Source organism: Salvelinus namaycush, chromosome 4 (genome assembly GCF_016432855.1).
Source record: "Salvelinus namaycush isolate Seneca chromosome 4, SaNama_1.0, whole genome shotgun sequence".
In the NCBI taxonomy this organism is placed as follows: domain Eukaryota; kingdom Metazoa; phylum Chordata; class Actinopteri; order Salmoniformes; family Salmonidae; genus Salvelinus; species Salvelinus namaycush.
In genome coordinates this window covers 4,238,348-4,256,726 of record NC_052310.1, presented here as the reverse complement: position 1 = coordinate 4,256,726, position 18,379 = coordinate 4,238,348, and the positions used below count along the sequence as shown (strand labels likewise).

Here is an 18,379-nt window from a genome sequence, read left to right as displayed (position 1 = left end):
AGGATAGAAACCACTGCAGTGTGCAGCACCTTTGTTAGGATAGAAACCACTGCAGTGTGCAGCACCTTTTGTTAGGATAGAAACCACTGCAGTGTGCAGCACCTTTGTTAGGATAGAAACCACTGCAGTGTCCAGCACCTTTGTTAGGATAGAAACCACTGCAGTGTGCAGCACCTTTGTTAGGATAGGAACCACTGCAGTGTGCAGCACCTTTGTTAGGATAGAAACCACTGCAGTGTGCAGCACCTTTGTTAGGATAGAAACCACTGCAATGTGCAGCACCCTTTGTTAGGATAGAAACCACTGCAGTGTGCAGCACCTTTGTTAGGATAGAAACCACTGCAGTGTGCAGCACCTTTTGTTAGGATAGAAACCACTGCAGTGTCCAGCACCTTTTGTTAGGATAGAAACCACTGCAGTGTGCAGCACCTTTTGTTAGGATAGAAACCACTGCAGTGTGCAGCACCTTTTGAGCATATTAATATGATGAGTCAGTGTCTTCATCTCTGGTCTTGGTTGGAAAACACAATTGGAGCGGGAAATCACCCAGTTTGCAAAATTACGTTGAAAAGACGTCTTTTATAAGTATTTTCCAGACATTGATATCACGTCCATTTTAGGTGCTAAATGAAAAGGTGAAAATACGTATTTTCCGGACGTTGAAAATAGGTATTTTTCAGTCATTGATTCTATGAACAAATTTTCTCCAGCTGAACATTCTCAATGAAGTAAGCATTATACCACTTAATAGGAAAGAGGAGCCAACTGGAAATTGCTACAGAATATTTATTATTGATCCCATCTGTAACGTTTTTTTCAAAAGCTTTAAAACCTGCATGGAATTCTCCAGTGTTCTCCAAAAACCCCCGAAAATGATCACTGAAGGTGTTAAATCGACACTGATAGTGGTGCATCTATGGACCCATGTAGACTCCGGAATAGTGACACATGGCTTAGTGTAAAGCCTTATTGAAATATTTCCCAGAGTGCCTTGTCTTTTGTGTAAATTGTAGACTTTACCACCCATGACTATATTTGTAAGTGACAGAGACATGGTTGTTGCATTCCTACATTTTTGGACCTATGGATTTCACCAAGGTGAGATTCTAAGCGAATGTTATATATATTTTTTTTTTTACAAAATATCATACATATTTCATAAGGCCTTATTCTGATGGCCTAGTTTTACCCTAATAAAGGGGCCTGAAACTCATACACATCACTTTGAACCAAAACCACGCTCATCATTATCATATTTCCCAGCATGCTCTATTGTAGGTAGATATTTAATTGTTTGTTTCAATATCTATGTTTGCATGTACATTTGATTAGTCTAAAGCTACACGAAGATAAATAACACACATTTTTCTAAATGAATCCAATCAGTTAGATTTTGTTTTGCACCTCTTACTGAAATGTTTGTTCCAGTTTTGATTCGTTAGGTAGTCTCCTCACGGTGTTCCTTACTCTGGCAGTCATTATGAATGACATTCTGAATGCAAGTTACAGGTGAATAAAAATTCCAATTGTTGTATATCCTAATTCTGTCTGTTTTCCAATATGAGTTACACGTCACTTTGCAAGGCAGCACAATGTGACTTGCAGGTAGGGTTGCAAAATTCTTGTAACTTTTTCCAGAAATCATGTTTGGACGTGTCCTGGAAACAGAAGCAGGAAATCCAAAATTCGTCAACCAGGGTTAGTCTGCAACACCACCACTGCAACACCAAAAATATCTGAAACTTTGAATATTTTAAACCCATTATTGAAAAATGGAAAGGATATGGCACCACAACAAACCTGCCAAGAGAGGGCCGCCCACCAAAACTCACGGATCAGGCAAGGAGGGCATTAATCAGAGGCAACAAAGAGACCAAAGATAACCCTGAAGGAGCTGCAAAGCTCCACAGCGGAGATTGGTATATCTGTCCATAGGACCACTTTAAGCTGGGCTTTACAGAAGAGTGGCCAGGAAAAAGCCATTGCTTAATGAAAAAAATAAGCAAACACGTTTGGTGTTCGCCAAAAGCCATGTGGGAGACTCCCCAAACAAGGTATGAGACTAAAATTAAACCCTACACCCATTAAAACCTCTATACCAACTAACCCTACACCCATTAAAACCTCTATACCAACTAACCCTACACCCATTAAAACCTCTATACCAACTAACCCTACACACATTAAAACCTCTATACCAACTAACCCTACACCCATTAAAACCTCTATACCAACTAACCCTACACACATTAAAACCGCTATACCAACTAACCTTACACCCATTAAAACCTCTATACCAACTAACCCTACACACATTAAAACCTCTATACCAACTAACCCTACACACATTAAAACCTCTATACCAACTAACCCTACACACATTAAAACCGCTATACCAACTAACCCTACACCCATTAAAACCTCTATACTAACTAACCCTACACCCATTAAAACCGCTATACCAACTAACCCTACACCCATTAAAACCTCTATACCAACTAACCCTACACACATTAAAACCTCTATACCAACTAACCCTACACCCATTAAAACCGCTATACCAACTAACCCTACACCCATTAAAACCTCTATACCAACTAACCCTACACCCATTAAAACCTCTATACCAACTAACCCTACACCCATTAAAACCTCTATACCAACTAACCCTACACACATTAAAACCGCTATACCAACTAACCCTACACACATTAAAACCGCTATACCAACTAACCCTACACCCATTAAAACCGCTATACCAACTAACCCTACACACATTAAAACCGCTATACCAACTAACCCTACACACATTAAAACCGCTATACCAACTAACCCTACACCCATTAAAACCTCTATACCAACTAACCCTACACACATTAAAACCTCTATACCAACTAACCCTACACCCATTAAAACCTCTATACCAACTAACCCTACACACATTAAAACCTCTATACCAACTAACCCTACACCCATTAAAACCTCTATACCAACTAACCCTACACCCATTAAAACCTCTATACCAACTAACCCTACACCCATTAAAACCTCTATACCAACTAACCCTACACCCATTAAAACCGCTATACCAACTAACCCTACACACATTAAAACCGCTATACCAACTAACCCTACACCCATTAAAACCTCTATACCAACTAACCCTACACCCATTAAAACCGCTATACCAACTAACCCTACACACATTAAAACCGCTATACCAACTAACCCTACACCCATTAAAACCGCTATACCAACTAACCCTACACCCATTAAAACCGCTATACCAACTAACCCTACACCCATTAAAACCTCTATACCAACTAACCCTACACCCATTAAAACCGCTATACCAACTAACCCTACACACATTAAAACCGCTATACCAACTAACCCTACACCCATTAAAACCTCTATACCAACTAACCCTACACACATTAAAACCGCTATACCAACTAACCCTACACCCATTAAAACCGCTATACCAACTAACCCTACACACATTAAAACCTCTATACCAACTAACCCTACACCCATTAAAACCGCTATACCAACTAACCCTACACACATTAAAACCGCTATACCAACTAACCCTACACCCATTAAAACCTCTATACTAACTAACCCTACACCCATTAAAACCGCTATACCAACTAACCCTACACACATTAAAACCTCTATACCAACTAACCCTACACACATTAAAACCTCTATACCAACTAACCCTACACCCATTAAAACCGCTATACCAACTAACCCTACACCCATTAAAACCGCTATACCAACTAACCCTACACCCATTAAAACCGCTATACCAACTAACCCTACACCCATTAAAACCTCTATACCAACTAACCCTACACCCATTAAAACCTCTATACCAACTAACCCTACACCCATTAAAACCTCTATACCAACTAACCCTACACACATTAAAACCGCTATACCAACTAACCCTACACCCATTAAAACCGCTATACCAACTAACCCTACACCCATTAAAACCGCTATACCAACTAACCCTACACCCATTAAAACCGCTATACCAACTAACCCTACACACATTAAAACCGCTATACCAACTAACCCTACACACATTAAAACCGCTATACCAACTAACCCTACACCCATTAAAACCGCTATACCAACTAACCCTACACACATTAAAACCGCTATACCAACTAACCCTACACACATTAAAACCGCTATACCAACTAACCCTACACCCATTAAAACCTCTATACCAACTAACCCTACACCCATTAAAACCTCTATACCAACTAACCCTACACCCATTAAAACTGCTATACCAACTAACCCTACACACATTAAAACCGCTATACCAACTAACCCTACACCCATTAAAACCGCTATACCAACTAACCCTACACCCATTAAAACCTCTATACCAACTAACCCTACACCCATTAAAACCGCTATACCAACTAACCCTACACCCATTAAAACCGCTATACCAACTAACCCTACACACATTAAAACTGCTATACCAACTAACCCTACACACATTAAAACTGCTATACCAACTAACCCTACACCCATTAAAACCTCTATACCAACTAACCCTACACACATTAAAACCTCTATACCAACTAACCCTACACACATTAAAACCGCTATACCAACTAACCCTACACCCATTAAAACCTCTATACCAACTAACCCTACACACATTAAAACCGCTATACCAACTAACCCTACACCCATTAAAACCGCTATACCAACTAACCCTACACACATTAAAACTGCTATACCAACTAACCCTACACACATTAAAACTGCTATACCAACTAACCCTACACCCATTAAAACCTCTATACCAACTAACCCTACACACATTAAAACCTCTATACCAACTAACCCTACACACATTAAAACCTCTATACCAACTAACCCTACACCCATTAAAACCTCTATACCAACTAACCCTACACACATTAAAACCTCTATACCAACTAACCCTACACCCATTAAAACCTCTATACCAACTAACCCTACACCAATATTCCACTACTTGGCCCTATCTGATCCTGCACCGGGCCGGCAGCCTGGGAGGACGGGATACTATTGTTCAACAGACCTTGTAACTCTTCTGAGATAAAATGTTGTACACCCAAGTACTTGTTCTCTATCTTCTGTGTTTTACGTTACATTTCTGCAGTACAGTTGACAACCATGGCTATGAATGCTAAGAAACCAACCTTACTGAAACGCATGTTATTCCTATCACTCTCTGTTAGAGCCGATTTGGACATATTTGTATAAAAGACTGAACATACTGAGCTCCATGTACATTTGTGTAAATATATTAAATATCAATGTATATGATGAAATATTAGGTACGTACCTTTTTATGATTTATATTTACCTGTTCGAGATATATTAATTTGTTGTTAGTGTAACTCAGTTTTTGCCCCCCCCCTTGCCCATTCATTGTACTGTGTTAAGTGTGTTAGTATAAAGGGGGGGGGGGGTCCTTGCTAGATGCAGGAGCGGTATAGTTTTTTGACCATACAGACATACATACAGACATGTCATATTTTGTATTTTCCATATCAAGTTATCTGTGCTTTAAGTTGATTGGATAATCATTTTTTTGTTAGATATAAGAAGAATAAACATTTTTGTGCACCATATCCCTGGATCTCACTGAATGTTTGGCCGTTTGGAAACCTTGAGTGTGGACTGTATGCGTACGAAACAACCCCGCTTCAGGCTTGGGCAGTGGCTATGGTAAAGAGGAAAGGAAGCCACTACACTCTCTATTGGCCTAGGCATACTCACAGGGATCCTCTTAGGATCCCTCGCACCGGACACATCTTCCTCTACTACTCTCTTCACAGCCACCCATTCTAAAACTGACTGCCACTCTTTGTTTAGGGTTGCGGTGGTTTCAGTAGCTGTGGTCAACCCATCTGTGGTCAAAAGGTTTTTAGTGCTCCAAAGATTGAGGGGTGAAATTCGGTACCATTGAAGATACTGCAATTATTTCCCCACCCACATTTTCCCACAATGCATCATAATTTACAGTATACTGCAGTAAGCCTTTCCTTCCTCCCACCCTCCTTTCCTTCCTCCCTTCCCTCCCTCCCACCCTCCTTCCCTCCCTCCCACCCTCCTTCCCTCCCTCCCACCCTCCCTTCCTTCCTTCTTTCCCTTCCTCCCCTTCCTCCTTTCTTTCTTTCCAGTTTCCCTGCCAAGTTCTGTCTGGTTTACTTTCAGTAAACAGAAGGACCAGTAAAGTTATATGAAGGAGAGGCCTAAGCCTGTAATTGGAGGTGTGAATGAGGGTTATGTTTCATTGATGAATCCCCTGTTGAAATCTAACCCCTCCACATTCAGATCTCTGGGAGAAAATCACACAAACATATACAATATATCTGCTAACTTCAAGGAAAAAGTTGACTTTGATGAATGCTTCTTCTACTGGAAACTCATTTCCCCACATTTTCTCCACAGTGCTGAGGACCGGTCCACCCAGGCTCTGTACTCCAAGCCTCTGCCAGCGGGAGAGTCCAACCACGTAGGGGAGGAGAACAGTCCTGAGGAGGTGGAGGTGTTGCTGTCCAAAAAGAAAACCCCCAAGAAGCCCTCCTTCCTCCGCTCCCTCATCAAAGCTTTTGGACCCTACTTCCTCATCGGATCTGCCTTTAAACTCCTACAGGACCTCATCACCTTCGTCAACCCACAGCTCCTCAGGTAAGTAGAGCACCACGAAGCATTATAACCCCTTATGAAGCCTATATGTCAAGATGAACACGTTGAACGTGGCCTGAATACAGTTTGAAGTTCTGAGGAAAGATAGAGATCTGTGTGAAATTTCAATATAACTGCTATAGTTCCTCTGTCAGACCCATCGTAGGAGCATTTGTTTCCTTGTAGCTTTACATGGTGACAGGACAACATTGTTCCTCTCACTTCCACAGTGTTTCCAAGTACCTGGACAGTATTTACCTATGTGGTTTATGGAAGGAAATTATCTACCTAACAATCTATCATGGTCTCTCATTTTCTCTCAAATTTAAGTTTTGCATGGTGTTCGTTCTTCGTTCTTATGGTCTTATTTGTATGTGATGCAAAGCCAACGTGTAAATGTCTTCCCGGTGTAGGCTATCGTGACTGGGTGTGTATTTGAATGATGGCCGCTTTTCTGTGAAAGCATAAACCCCCTCTGTGTCGTAAAGAGGGGTTTATTAATTATGTATTTCCTGGAGAGAAGAGACAGTGATAGATTGTTAGGTAGATCATATCTTTCCGTAAACCACATAGGTATCATGGTGGTTAGCTCATAATGGAAAAACTTCACCTCCCTTTGCTTGTTTTATGTCCTTCATTCTAGGGCTTGCCCTTTGCTCATTGTACTTACAGATCACATATCATTTGTATATATTCAGTATGTTATGCTGCAAAACATTTTCTTAGTAATAATACATTTCAATTTATTTCCATTTGATCTCGCTCTCTCGCTCTTTCTCTCTCACGCTCCCTCTCACTAGTTTATTGATCTCGTTCACGAAGCAGAAGGACGCTCCCACCTGGTGGGGTTATGCCCTGGCATTCCTCATGTTCTTCACAGCCTTCCTCCAGACCCTCATCCTGCACCAACACTTCCAGTACTGCTTCGTCACTGGGATGAGGCTCCGCACCTCCATCATAGGAGCTATCTACAGGAAGGTACACACAGGCAGAATCTCTCACACACACAGAAGCGTGCACACACACACACACACACACACACACAAGAAGCATGCACGCACACACACACACACACACACACACACACACACACACACACACACACACACACACACACACAGAAGCATGCACGCACATACCCATATGCATGTATTCACGCAAACACACACACATTCACTACAGTGGCGAAAGTACTGAATCTCTCTCTTCTGTTCTGCCTCTATCTCTCTCTCTCTCTGTTCTCTCCCCCTAGTCTCTGATCATCACGAACGCGGCCAAGCGTACATCTACAGTGGGAGAGATAGTCAACCTGATGTCTGTGGACGCTCAGCGCTTCATGGATCTCACCACCTTTCTCAACATGCTGTGGTCCGCCCCACTTCAGATCATACTGGCACTATACTTCCTGTGGCAGGTGAGTTCTTACCATGGAGGTGGGTTTATTAGTCCGCCTTAGAATAACTAGACCACTGTAGGGGAAGTAGATCTAATGACATCTGTGTTGATTAGTCATGCCTGGTCTGTCTGTATTGTTGAACCAGGGTCCATCTCTGTGTTGATTGGTCATGATTTGTTTCTGTGTTGATTGGTCATGCCTTGTCTCTGTGTTGATTGGTCATGCCTTGTCTCTGTGTTGTTTGGTCATGCCTTGTCTCTGTGTTGTTTGGTCATGCCTTGTCTCTGTGTTGTAGAACCTGGGCCCATCAGTGCTGGCTGGTGTTGCTGTGATGATCCTCCTGATCCCTTTAAATGCTGCCATCGCTGTGAGGACACGAGCCTACCAGGTATACATAACTCCCTCTGCTACTCTGCGGGCTTATCGTTGGGGACAAGGCGTTGAAGTAGTGGTGATGATGATTGTTAAGATGATAAAGTCTCATAGAAAATAAGTTGGCTGTTTAATCTAAGGGTCAAAGTAGAAACATGTGCCCAACTTTTTACCACAGAAGTGCTAATGGTCCAACAACAAAGCCCTGTATAGATCTGCTGTGAGTTTGTACTATTGTGCTTCAAACTCTGCCTTTTTTTGTCTTTTGACCAACCATATCTTCAGTCTAAGCCTACTAGAAAGTATGTGCCCTCAGGCCCGGAGAGAAGCAAAAAATAATTTCGCTTCCCAAGAATAGTAAAGCCCACTTTACTGGCTCAAAGATCTGACCAATCAGCCTGTTACCAACGCTAAGTAAACTTTTTTTTTTTGGGGGGGGGGGGTGTTTGACCAGATACAATTGTAGTCTGCTGCTGGAAAACGTTTGTTTTATGGCTTTACACCCCCTGCTATATTGTGGATAAAGAGTTACCTGTCTAACAACAGAGGGTGTTCTTTAATGGAAGCCTCTCCATCATAATCCAAGTAGAATCAGGCATTCCCCAGGGCAGCTGCCTAGGCCCCTTACTTTTTCAATATTTATTAATGATATGTCACAGGCTTTGAGCTAATGTGTCTATGTATGCGGATGACTCAACACTATATACGTCAGCTACTATAGCGAGTGAAATCACTGCCACCCTTAACAGAGAGCTCCAGTTAGTTTCAGAATGGGTGGCAAGGAATACGTTAGTCCTAAATATTTCAAAAACTAAAAGCATTGTATTTGGGAAAAATCATTCACTAAAACCCTAAACCTCAACTAAATCTTGTATTAATAATGTGGAAATTGAGCAAGTTGAGGAGGTTAAATATTTTGATACAACAGTAGCTAGGATGGGGAAAAGTCTGTCCATAATAAAGCGTTGCTCTGCCTTCTTAACAACACTGTCAACAAGGCAGATCCTACAGGCCCTGGTTTTATCACACCTGAACTACTGTTCAGTCATGTGGTCAGGTGCCAAAGAGGGACGTAGGAAAATTGCAATTGGCTCAGAGCAGGGCAGCACGGCTGGCCCTTGGATGTACACAGAGAGCTAATATTAATAATATGCATGTCAATCTCTCCTGGCTCAAAGTGGAGGAGAGATTGACTTCATCACTACTTGTATTTGTGAGAGGTATTGACATGTTGAATGTACCGAGCTGTCTGTTTCAACTACTCGGACACCCATGCATACCCCACAAGACATGCCACCAAAGGTCTCTTCACAATCCCCAAGTCAAGAACAGACTATGGGAGGCACACAGTACTACATAGACTCATGACTACATGGAACTCTATTCCACATCAAGTAACTGATGCAAGCAGTAGAATCAGATTTTAATAAAAAACAGATAGAAATACACCTCATGGAACAGCTGGGACTTGGAAGAGACATACACACAGGCACAGACACACATACACATGATAAGACATGCACTCTACACACTTACACATGGATTTTGTATTGTATATATGTGGTAGTAGAGTAGTGGCCTGAGGGACACTAAATGTGTTGTGAAAAGTGTTATGAAATGTAATATTTTAAATTGTATATAACTACCTTGTTGCTGGATCCCAGGAAGAGTAGCTGCTGCCTTGGCAGGAACTAATGGGGATACATAATAAATACAAAAACTATCAAAGCCTCTTTTAATGAGTGTGAAATACTGTATTTTCCCTTGAAATCTGAAAAAACATCAACAGTGAATATGCTCTCTAAAGTAGCATTGTTTTGACATCCTCTCTCTCTCCCCCTCTCTCTCTGTCTCTCTCTCATCTCTCTCTGTCTCTCTCTCTCTCTCCATCTCTCTCTGTCTCTCTCTCTCTCTCTCTCTCTCTCTCTCTCCATCCCTCTCTGTCTCTCTCTCTCTCTCCATTACTCTCTCTCTCTATCCCTCTCTGTCTCTCTCTCTCTCTCTCTCTCTCTCCATCCCTCTCTCTCTCTATCCCTCTCTCTCTCTCTCTCTCTCTCTCTCTCTCTCTCTCTCTCTCTCCATCCCTCTCTCTCTCTATCCCTCTCTGTCTCTCTCTCTCTCTCTCTATCCCTCTCTGTCTCTCTCTCTCTCTCTCTATCCCTCTCTGTCTCTCTCTCTCTCTCTCTATCCCTCTCTGTCTCTCTCTCTCTCTCCATCCCTCTCTGTCTCTCTCTCTCTCTCTCTCTCTCCATCCCTCTCTGTCTCTCTCTCTCTCTCTCTCTCCATCCCTCTCTGTCTCTCTCTCTCTCTCTCTCTCTCTCTCTCCATCCCTCTCTGTCTCTCTCTCTCTCTCTCTCTCTCTCTCTCTCTCCATCCCTCTCTGTCTCTCTCTCTCTCTCTCTCTCTCTCTCTCTCCATCCCTCTCTGTCTCTCTCTCTCTCTCTCTCTCTCTCTCTCTCTCTCCATCCCTCTCTCTCTCTCTCTCTCTCTCTCTCTCTCTCTCTCTCTCTCCATCCCTCTCTCTCTCTCTCTCTCTCTCTCTCTCTCTCCATCCCTCTCTGTCTCTCTCTCTCTCTCTCTCTCTCTCTCCATCCCTCTCTGTCTCTCTCTCTCTCTCTCTCTCTCTCCATCCCTCTCTGTCTCTCTCTCTCTCTCTCCATCCCTCTCTGTCTCTCTCTCTCTCCATCCCTCTCTGTCTCTCTGTCTCTCTCTCCATCCCTCTCTGTCTCTCTCTCTCTCTCTCCATCCCTCTCTGTCTCTCTCTCTCTCTCTCCATCCCTCTCTGTCTCTCTCTCTCTCTCTCTCCCCCTCTCTCTCCATCCCCCTCCTTTTCTCTCAGGTGGAGCAGATGCAGTACAAGGACGCTCGTATCAAACTAATGAACGAGATTCTGAACGGGATCAAAGTGTTGAAGCTGTACGCCTGGGAGAACTCCTTTAAAGACAAGGTTCTGGAGATCAGACAGAACGAGCTCAATGTTCTCCGCAAGACGGCCTACCTCGGTGCTCTGTCTACCATGGCCTGGACCAGCGCACCATTCCTAGTACGGGACACACACACACAGCATCTATATTGTCCTTGTTGTACACTATACACCATTTTTGTATAAGGAAGTTCAACTCCTCGTGATATTTCCAAGACTAATAGCTATTTTAGATGGGGTGAGTCCACTCTGACAGCTGTAGTGCAGACCCACGAGCTGCCCAGAGGATCTACTTCTATGATTTTTTTTGATCTTATTGTCTCCTCAGGTTGCCTTGATGACGTTTGCAGTGTACGTGACAGTGGATAAAAATAACATTTTAGATGCGGAGAAAGCCTTTGTGTCTTTGTCTCTGTTTAATATCTTACGGTTCCCTCTCAATATGCTGCCCCAAGTCATCAGTAGCGTTGTACAGGTAGGCTCTCCTCCTTCTATCACTCTCCTCCTCCTCCTTCTATCACTCTCCTCCTCACTCTGCTCCTCCTCCTCCTCTCACTCTGCTCCTCCTCCTCCTCTCACTCTGCTCCTCCTCCTCCTCTCACTCTGCTCCTCCTCCTCCTCTCACTCTGCTCCTCCTCCTCCTCTCACTCTGCTCCTCCTCCTCCTCCTCCTCTCACTCTGCTCCTCCTCCTCCTCCTCTCACTCTGCTCCTCCTCCTCCTCCTCCTCTCACTCTGCTCCTCCTCCTCCTCCTCTCACTCTGCTCCTCCTCCTCCTCTCACTCTGCTCCTCCTCCTCCTCCTCCTCTCACTCTGCTCCTCCTCCTCCTCCTCTCACTCTGCTCCTCCTCCTCCTCCTCCTCTCACTCTGCTCCTCCTCCTGTGCGTGTGTATTGTGTTGACTCTGTAGCTTCTCATCAGGCCAGCGTGTCTCTGAAGCGTATCCAGGACTTCCTGAGTCATGAAGAGCTGGACCCAGAGTCTGTGGACAGGAATAACACTGCCACAGGTAAACATGGATGCAGCTGACCAAAGAACCAGCCCAAGCTGACCAAGAAACCAGATCAATCTTGGCTGGGCTGGTTCCATTTCACTCCCTAGGCTGTTCTGATAGGCCACAGGTTTTTCACTGACATGAAGGGATAGGATAGAGGAAAGCTAGTGGGACAGGGCCTCTGAGGTAATCTAATGGTCTGTTTAGTCATTCTAATGGTCTGTGTTTCTGATAAGTCATGCTGACGTTGGCCGTTGCCATGGTTCCCCTGTCTGCCATTATTGTAGACGGTTGAGTTTTCAATAAGTAACAATGGGGGGGGGGGTGTTTGTAATACATTTTGGTTCTGCATACTGTAGTCATTACTCTTGGCTTTTGTAATATAAACATTTTGGACTCTACCTTGAGGTGACTTAAGAGAATTAGACACAGGGATTCCACAGTGTATAGTCATGGCTTTTCCTTCTTGGCTCTGAGACCGTTTGAATTTATGCTTCCAGTTTGGTAATGCTGTGTCATGATTGGTGTTTTCCCAACTGCCTTTCATTCTTACACTGTGTTCTCCCCTTCAGATAGCTCAGTGACTGTTGTCAATGGAAAGTTCACCTGGGCAAAACAAGATCCTCCTGCTCTGCACAAGTAAGTTAGCGAGTTGTATCATGAAAAGGACAAATAACCATTTAAGGGAACGAATGCACTTTACTGATGTGCCCTTGTGTGTGTTTGTGCGCAGTATAAACCTGATGGTGCCGCAGGGCTCTCTGCTAGCGGTGGTAGGACATGTCGGCTGTGGGAAGTCTTCGCTAGTGTCCGCTCTACTGGGAGAGATGGAGAAACTGGAGGGACACATCTCCATACGGGTACGTCTGCACTCAATTCAATTATACCAACTGAAGATTGATTGGTGGGTCGATTGCTTGATTGATTGAACGATTGATCGACTGATTGATTGTTAGGTGTTAGGGTTTAGATTGATTGTTAGGGTCTAGTTGTAGTTTTCATCTGTACTGAGTTCCTTCACTCCTCTCCTCCAGGGTTCGGTGGCCTACGTCCCCCAGCAGGCCTGGATCCAGAACGCCACTCTGAGAGACAACATCCTATTTGGCAAGGCCTACAACGAGCAGACGTACCGCTCTTGTCTGGAGGCTTGCGCCCTGACCCCTGACTTGGAAGTACTACCTGGAGGAGACCTGACCGAGATTGGAGAGAAGGTAGGGAGATGGGATAGAATCTAACATGGGTTGTTTTTGGAGCTAAAGGCCATGTTAGCCCACTGAACTAAAGCTTAGGCATTAGCTCTGGGAGCTAACTTGGGTCTTCGAGTCTCAAAGCAATGACTTTTGAGATCAGTGATTTGCTTGTGATTGCTAGCTTGCTAGTGATTTCTCTGTCTATCTGTCCCTCCTTCCCTCAGGGTATCAACCTGTCTGGTGGCCAGAGACAGAGGGTGAGTCTGGCCAGAGCTCTGTACAACGAGGCAGATGTCTACCTGCTGGATGACCCTCTGTCTGCCGTGGACTCCCACGTGGCCAAACACATCTTCGACCAAGTCATTGGCCCACAGGGGGCGCTGCAGGGCAAGGTGAGGAGAGTAGTCAATCTGCTCTGTTCTCCATACATCACAGAATATGAGAGACACATTCTGAGGGGTAGCAGAGAGAAATGGACTGATTAAATATCTTGTCCTTTATCAACAATCTTTGGTGGTCAGTCACTACATAGCCATGTTAGAATGGACAAAAGTGGCAATCTCCTACAACTGACAAGTACATAAGTTATATTCTGTCTAGTTCAGATAGTAAAACCCATTTGAAGAGTCCTCAACTACAGTAGAGGAAGTAGTCACTCTTATTTGTGGTTTACTGTTTTCCATCCTGTCTGCTGGTTGGTTTAGTAGCATATCTATGACTTTGTTGCGCTGATAAGAAACTTGTATGTATATTGCAAAATTTTATCAATACTGATCAAAACAAATGTTCTCATGCTCTCTTGTCTCTCTGCAGCAGATATATATTGAGCAATATGTTTGGAACATCTATTTGCAATAAAATGGCAGTATCGAATGGCAATACATATTGTATCGGCACCTAAGAATACTGATGATTATCGTATCGTGAGGTCCATGGCAATTCCCAGCCTTAATGACAGAGCCTCTTTTTCGTTTACCCCAGACACGTATCTTGGTGACACATGGCATCAGCTTCCTGCCGCAGGTGGACAACATAATGGTGATTGTGGAGGGCAGGGTGTCAGAGATGGGTTCATACCAGGAGCTGCTCCAACAGAACGGAGCTTTCGCTGAGTTCCTCAGAAACTATTCCCTGGAGGACATCATAGAGGACGAGGCAACAGGTACAACTACCTGTTACTATAGCAGAGGGATTCAGAACTTAGTCTCTTGAGGTCCGTAGCACTGCTGATTTTCTGTTCCACCTGGTTTTTATTTGCACCCACCTGGTTTCCAGTCAGTCCCTGATTTATAAGGGAAGAATTTAAGGAAAGCAGTGGGTCTTCAAGGTCCAGATCTATATTTGAGGACTAAAGCAGAAGAGCAGATACTATTGTTGTTTCTGCCCTTGGAGAGATATCTAAAGGAGAAAAACCGATACTATTGCTGTTTCTGCCCTTGGAGAGATATCTAAAGCAGAAAAACCGATACTATTGCTGTTTCTGCCCTTGGAGAGATATCTAAAGCAGAAAAACCGATACTATTGTTGTTTCTGCCCTTTGGAGAGATATCTAAAGCAGAAAAACCGATACTATTGTTGTTTCTGCCCTTGGAGAGATATCTAAAGCAGAAAAAACGATACTATTGCTGTTTCTGCCCTTGGAGAGATATCTAAAGCAGAAAAAACGATACTATTGCTGTTTCTGCCCTTGGAGAGATATCTAAAGCAGAAAAACCGATACTATTGTTGTTTCTGCCCTTGGAGAGATATCTAAAGCAGAAAAAACGATACTATTGCTGTTTCTGCCCTTGGAGAGATATCTAAAGCAGAAAAAACGATACTATTGTTGTTTCTGCCCTTGGAGAGATATCTAAAACAGAAAAAACGATACTATTGCTGTTTCTGCCCGTGGGGTTCTACTGTTCACCCTATACCAGTGCCTATCAATATTTGTCCTGGAAGGCAACTGGGTGTGCAAGCTACTGGGTTTTGCTCCAGCCCTGCTCTAATACATCTAATTCTGTCCTAGTCAGAAGCTGATTAGATTATTCCGGTTTGTTAGAGTAGGGTTGGAACAAAACCCTTTATACCCAGTAGCTCTCTTGGAGGAGAGTTGCCTGCCCATGCCCTACACCTGTAGGGGTGTGTACACCTGCTCCATAATTACCACGGTAACCCTGTGACTCAACACCCCATAGTGGCTTTGAGTGATGAAGAAGAGGACTTCCCTGATGACGTCCTTAGCAACCATACAGACATGGTGGACAGTGAACCAGTGGTCGAAGTAAAGAGAAAGTTCATAAGGTACAGTATAAGCCTCTATAACAGTTCATAAGGCACTCGTAAGCCTCTAACAGTTCATAAGGCACTCGTAAGCCTCTAACAGTTCATAAGGCACTCGTAAGCCTCTAACAGTTCATAAGGCACTCGTAAGCCTCTAACAGTTCATAAGGCACTCGTAAGCCTCTAACAGTTCATAAGGCACTCGTAAGCCTCTAACAGTTCATAAGGCACTCGTAAGCCTCTAACAGTTCATAAGGCACTCGTAAGCCTCTAACAGTTCATAAGGCACTCGTAAGCCTCTAACAGTTCATAAGGCACTCGTAAGCCTCTAACAGTTCATAAGGCACTCGTAAGCCTCTAACAGTTCATAAGACACTCGTAAGCCTCTAACAGTTCATAAGGCACTCGTAAGCCTCTAACAGTTCATAAGGCACTCGTAAGCCTCTAACAGTTCATAAGGCACTCGTAAGCCTCTAACAGTTCATAAGGCACTCGTAAGCCTCTAACAGTTCATAAGGCACTCGTAAGCCTCTAACAGTTCATAAGGCACTCGTAAGCCTCTAACAGTTCATAAGGCACTCGTAAGCCTCTAACAGTTCATAAGGCACTCGTAAGCCTCTAACAGTTCATAAGGCACTCGTAAGCCTCTAACAGTTCATAAGGCACTCGTAAGCCTCTGTAACAGTTCATAAGGCACTCGTAAGCCTCTGTAACAGTTCATAAGGCAGTCCAAAATGCTTGATATTGCTGCAGCAATTCTGATTTTGTCATATTTGTCACATAAATGCACTGAAGGGGTGAAATGTTTGTTGACGTGTTGCTTGATTGAATAATTGTATTATTATAATTTAAAATATAATAATAATTATAATTATAATTTTATTATACTAAAAATTAAGTTTTTGGTCAAAATTGCGAGCCATGTTTTTGTAGTGAGGTGATCGGACGGTTATATGCGATAATATTGCAATGAATTTACTTTTATCTGGTAATAGTGCAGAGATTTGTCAAATTTTCAAACCCTCGCATAATATGCAGGAAATTGTTGATTTTGCCAAAAAATTGCAGACCACAGAATCGCAAAATCCTGAAGGGGCTTCGGTATGTTTAACCCCCTCTGTGATAGACAACTGCTGTATTCTATGTGGTTTTAGACTTCAGTTGCTGTCAAGCATTTTGCGACAAATGTATTTTTGAAAAGTACGATACAAACGATTGATTGATTGACCGATCAATCACTTCCTCCCTCCCTGCAGGCAGATCAGCGTCATCTCAGGGGACCTGGAGAACCCAAGGAGCAAGTCTGTCCGGAGACGTCTGTGCAGCGAGAGGAAGCACGCTGAGCCTGACCCAGAGAAGAAACTACCCAAGGTGGAGAAACTCATCCAGGCAGAGACCACTGAGACGGGCAGGGTGAGTAGAGATATGGAGATACATTGTTTAGTAAACCTGGTTGAGGGTGTGGACTTCTACCCTCTCCTACCTCCAGGTGTATTCCTAGACAGTACAACCTCTGACCTCTACCCTCTTAACCCTGACCTTTTATTAACCTCTCTCCTCAGGTGAAGAGCAAGGTGTTCTGGGAGTACATCAAAGCAGTAGGGCCTCTGCTGACCCTCTTCATCGGTTTCCTGTACGGCTGTCAGAGCGCTGCTGCCATCGGATCCAACGTCTGGCTGAGCCAGTGGACCAATGACGCGGCTCAGAACGTGACTGAGGAGAATGTCAGCATGAGGGTGGGGGTGTATGCTGCTCTGGGCATAACACAAGGTGAGGAGACCTGCTGTTCATCACCTGAGGATAACAATACCTATCCACCTTACGATGACGTCAATGGTGAAGAAAGTATCTCTACAGCTCAATGTTTATAGCGATTAGAACGTGGTTACATTTGTTCATGGTGTTTGGGTCGTTTGTCCCAAAGAGAGGTTTTGTTATTGTAGGTATAGTTGTGCATGTTTAACTCTTTGACTGTATGACGCTAACTATGAATGGTTGGTTTTGTGTGAGGACCTTGGCCTCTACCCCTCAGTAACACTGGAAGCTTGATTTGAATTTCATTGAAAAGGGACTCCGCATTCAGGAGAGAGGACACATACAGAACCCATTGTCTCCTCAACCCTCATCTCCCTCCCTCCCTCCCTCTCAGGCATCCTGGTCATGGTCTCCTCCTTCACCCTGGCCATGGGAAACATCGGAGCAGCCAGGAAGCTCCACTATGCCCTCCTGGACAACAAGTTTCACACCCCCCAGTCTTTCTTTGACACCACCCCCATAGGCAGAGTCATCAACCGATTCTCTAAGGACATCTACGTCATCGACGAGGCACTGCCCTCTACCGTTCTCATGTTCCTCGGGACCTTCTTCTCCTCTCTCTCCACCATGATAGTCATAGTGGCCAGCACTCCCATCTTCGCTGTGGTCATAGCTCCCCTGACTTTCATATACGTCTTTGTCCAGGTATTGGTTCTGTTCCGAGGAGCTAACAGTTGCTTGCTCTACTCTCTAGGACAGGAGTTTATGGTGTCAA

The 18,379-nt window shown here is 43.8% G+C and overlaps 1 protein-coding gene across 3 annotated transcripts in view; it reads left to right on the top strand.

The window, feature by feature from the left end:
- LOC120046082 (canalicular multispecific organic anion transporter 2-like) overlaps positions 1-18,379 on the top strand; it is a 53,736-nt gene that overhangs the window by 23,380 nt on the left and 11,977 nt on the right. Inside the window, exons 8-23 of one of the 3 annotated variants that reach the window (XM_038991018.1) lie at positions 6,478-6,717; positions 7,515-7,692; positions 7,967-8,128; positions 8,406-8,498; positions 11,322-11,525; positions 11,734-11,880; positions 12,325-12,412; positions 12,970-13,036; positions 13,131-13,257; positions 13,432-13,608; positions 13,812-13,979; positions 14,569-14,749; positions 15,765-15,870; positions 17,106-17,262; positions 17,412-17,619; positions 17,999-18,309. In XM_038991018.1, coding sequence (XP_038846946.1) covers positions 6,478-6,717; positions 7,515-7,692; positions 7,967-8,128; positions 8,406-8,498; positions 11,322-11,525; positions 11,734-11,880; positions 12,325-12,412; positions 12,970-13,036; positions 13,131-13,257; positions 13,432-13,608; positions 13,812-13,979; positions 14,569-14,749; positions 15,765-15,870; positions 17,106-17,262; positions 17,412-17,619; positions 17,999-18,309 — 2,614 coding nt within the window. Of the gene's footprint in view, positions 1-6,477; positions 6,718-7,514; positions 7,693-7,966; positions 8,129-8,405; positions 8,499-11,321; positions 11,526-11,733; positions 11,881-12,313; positions 12,413-12,969; positions 13,037-13,130; positions 13,258-13,431; positions 13,609-13,811; positions 13,980-14,568; positions 14,750-15,764; positions 15,871-17,105; positions 17,263-17,411; positions 17,620-17,998; positions 18,310-18,379 lie in introns of those variants that run through there. The other 2 variants (XM_038991019.1, XR_005476769.1) reach the window with 2 other exon arrangements.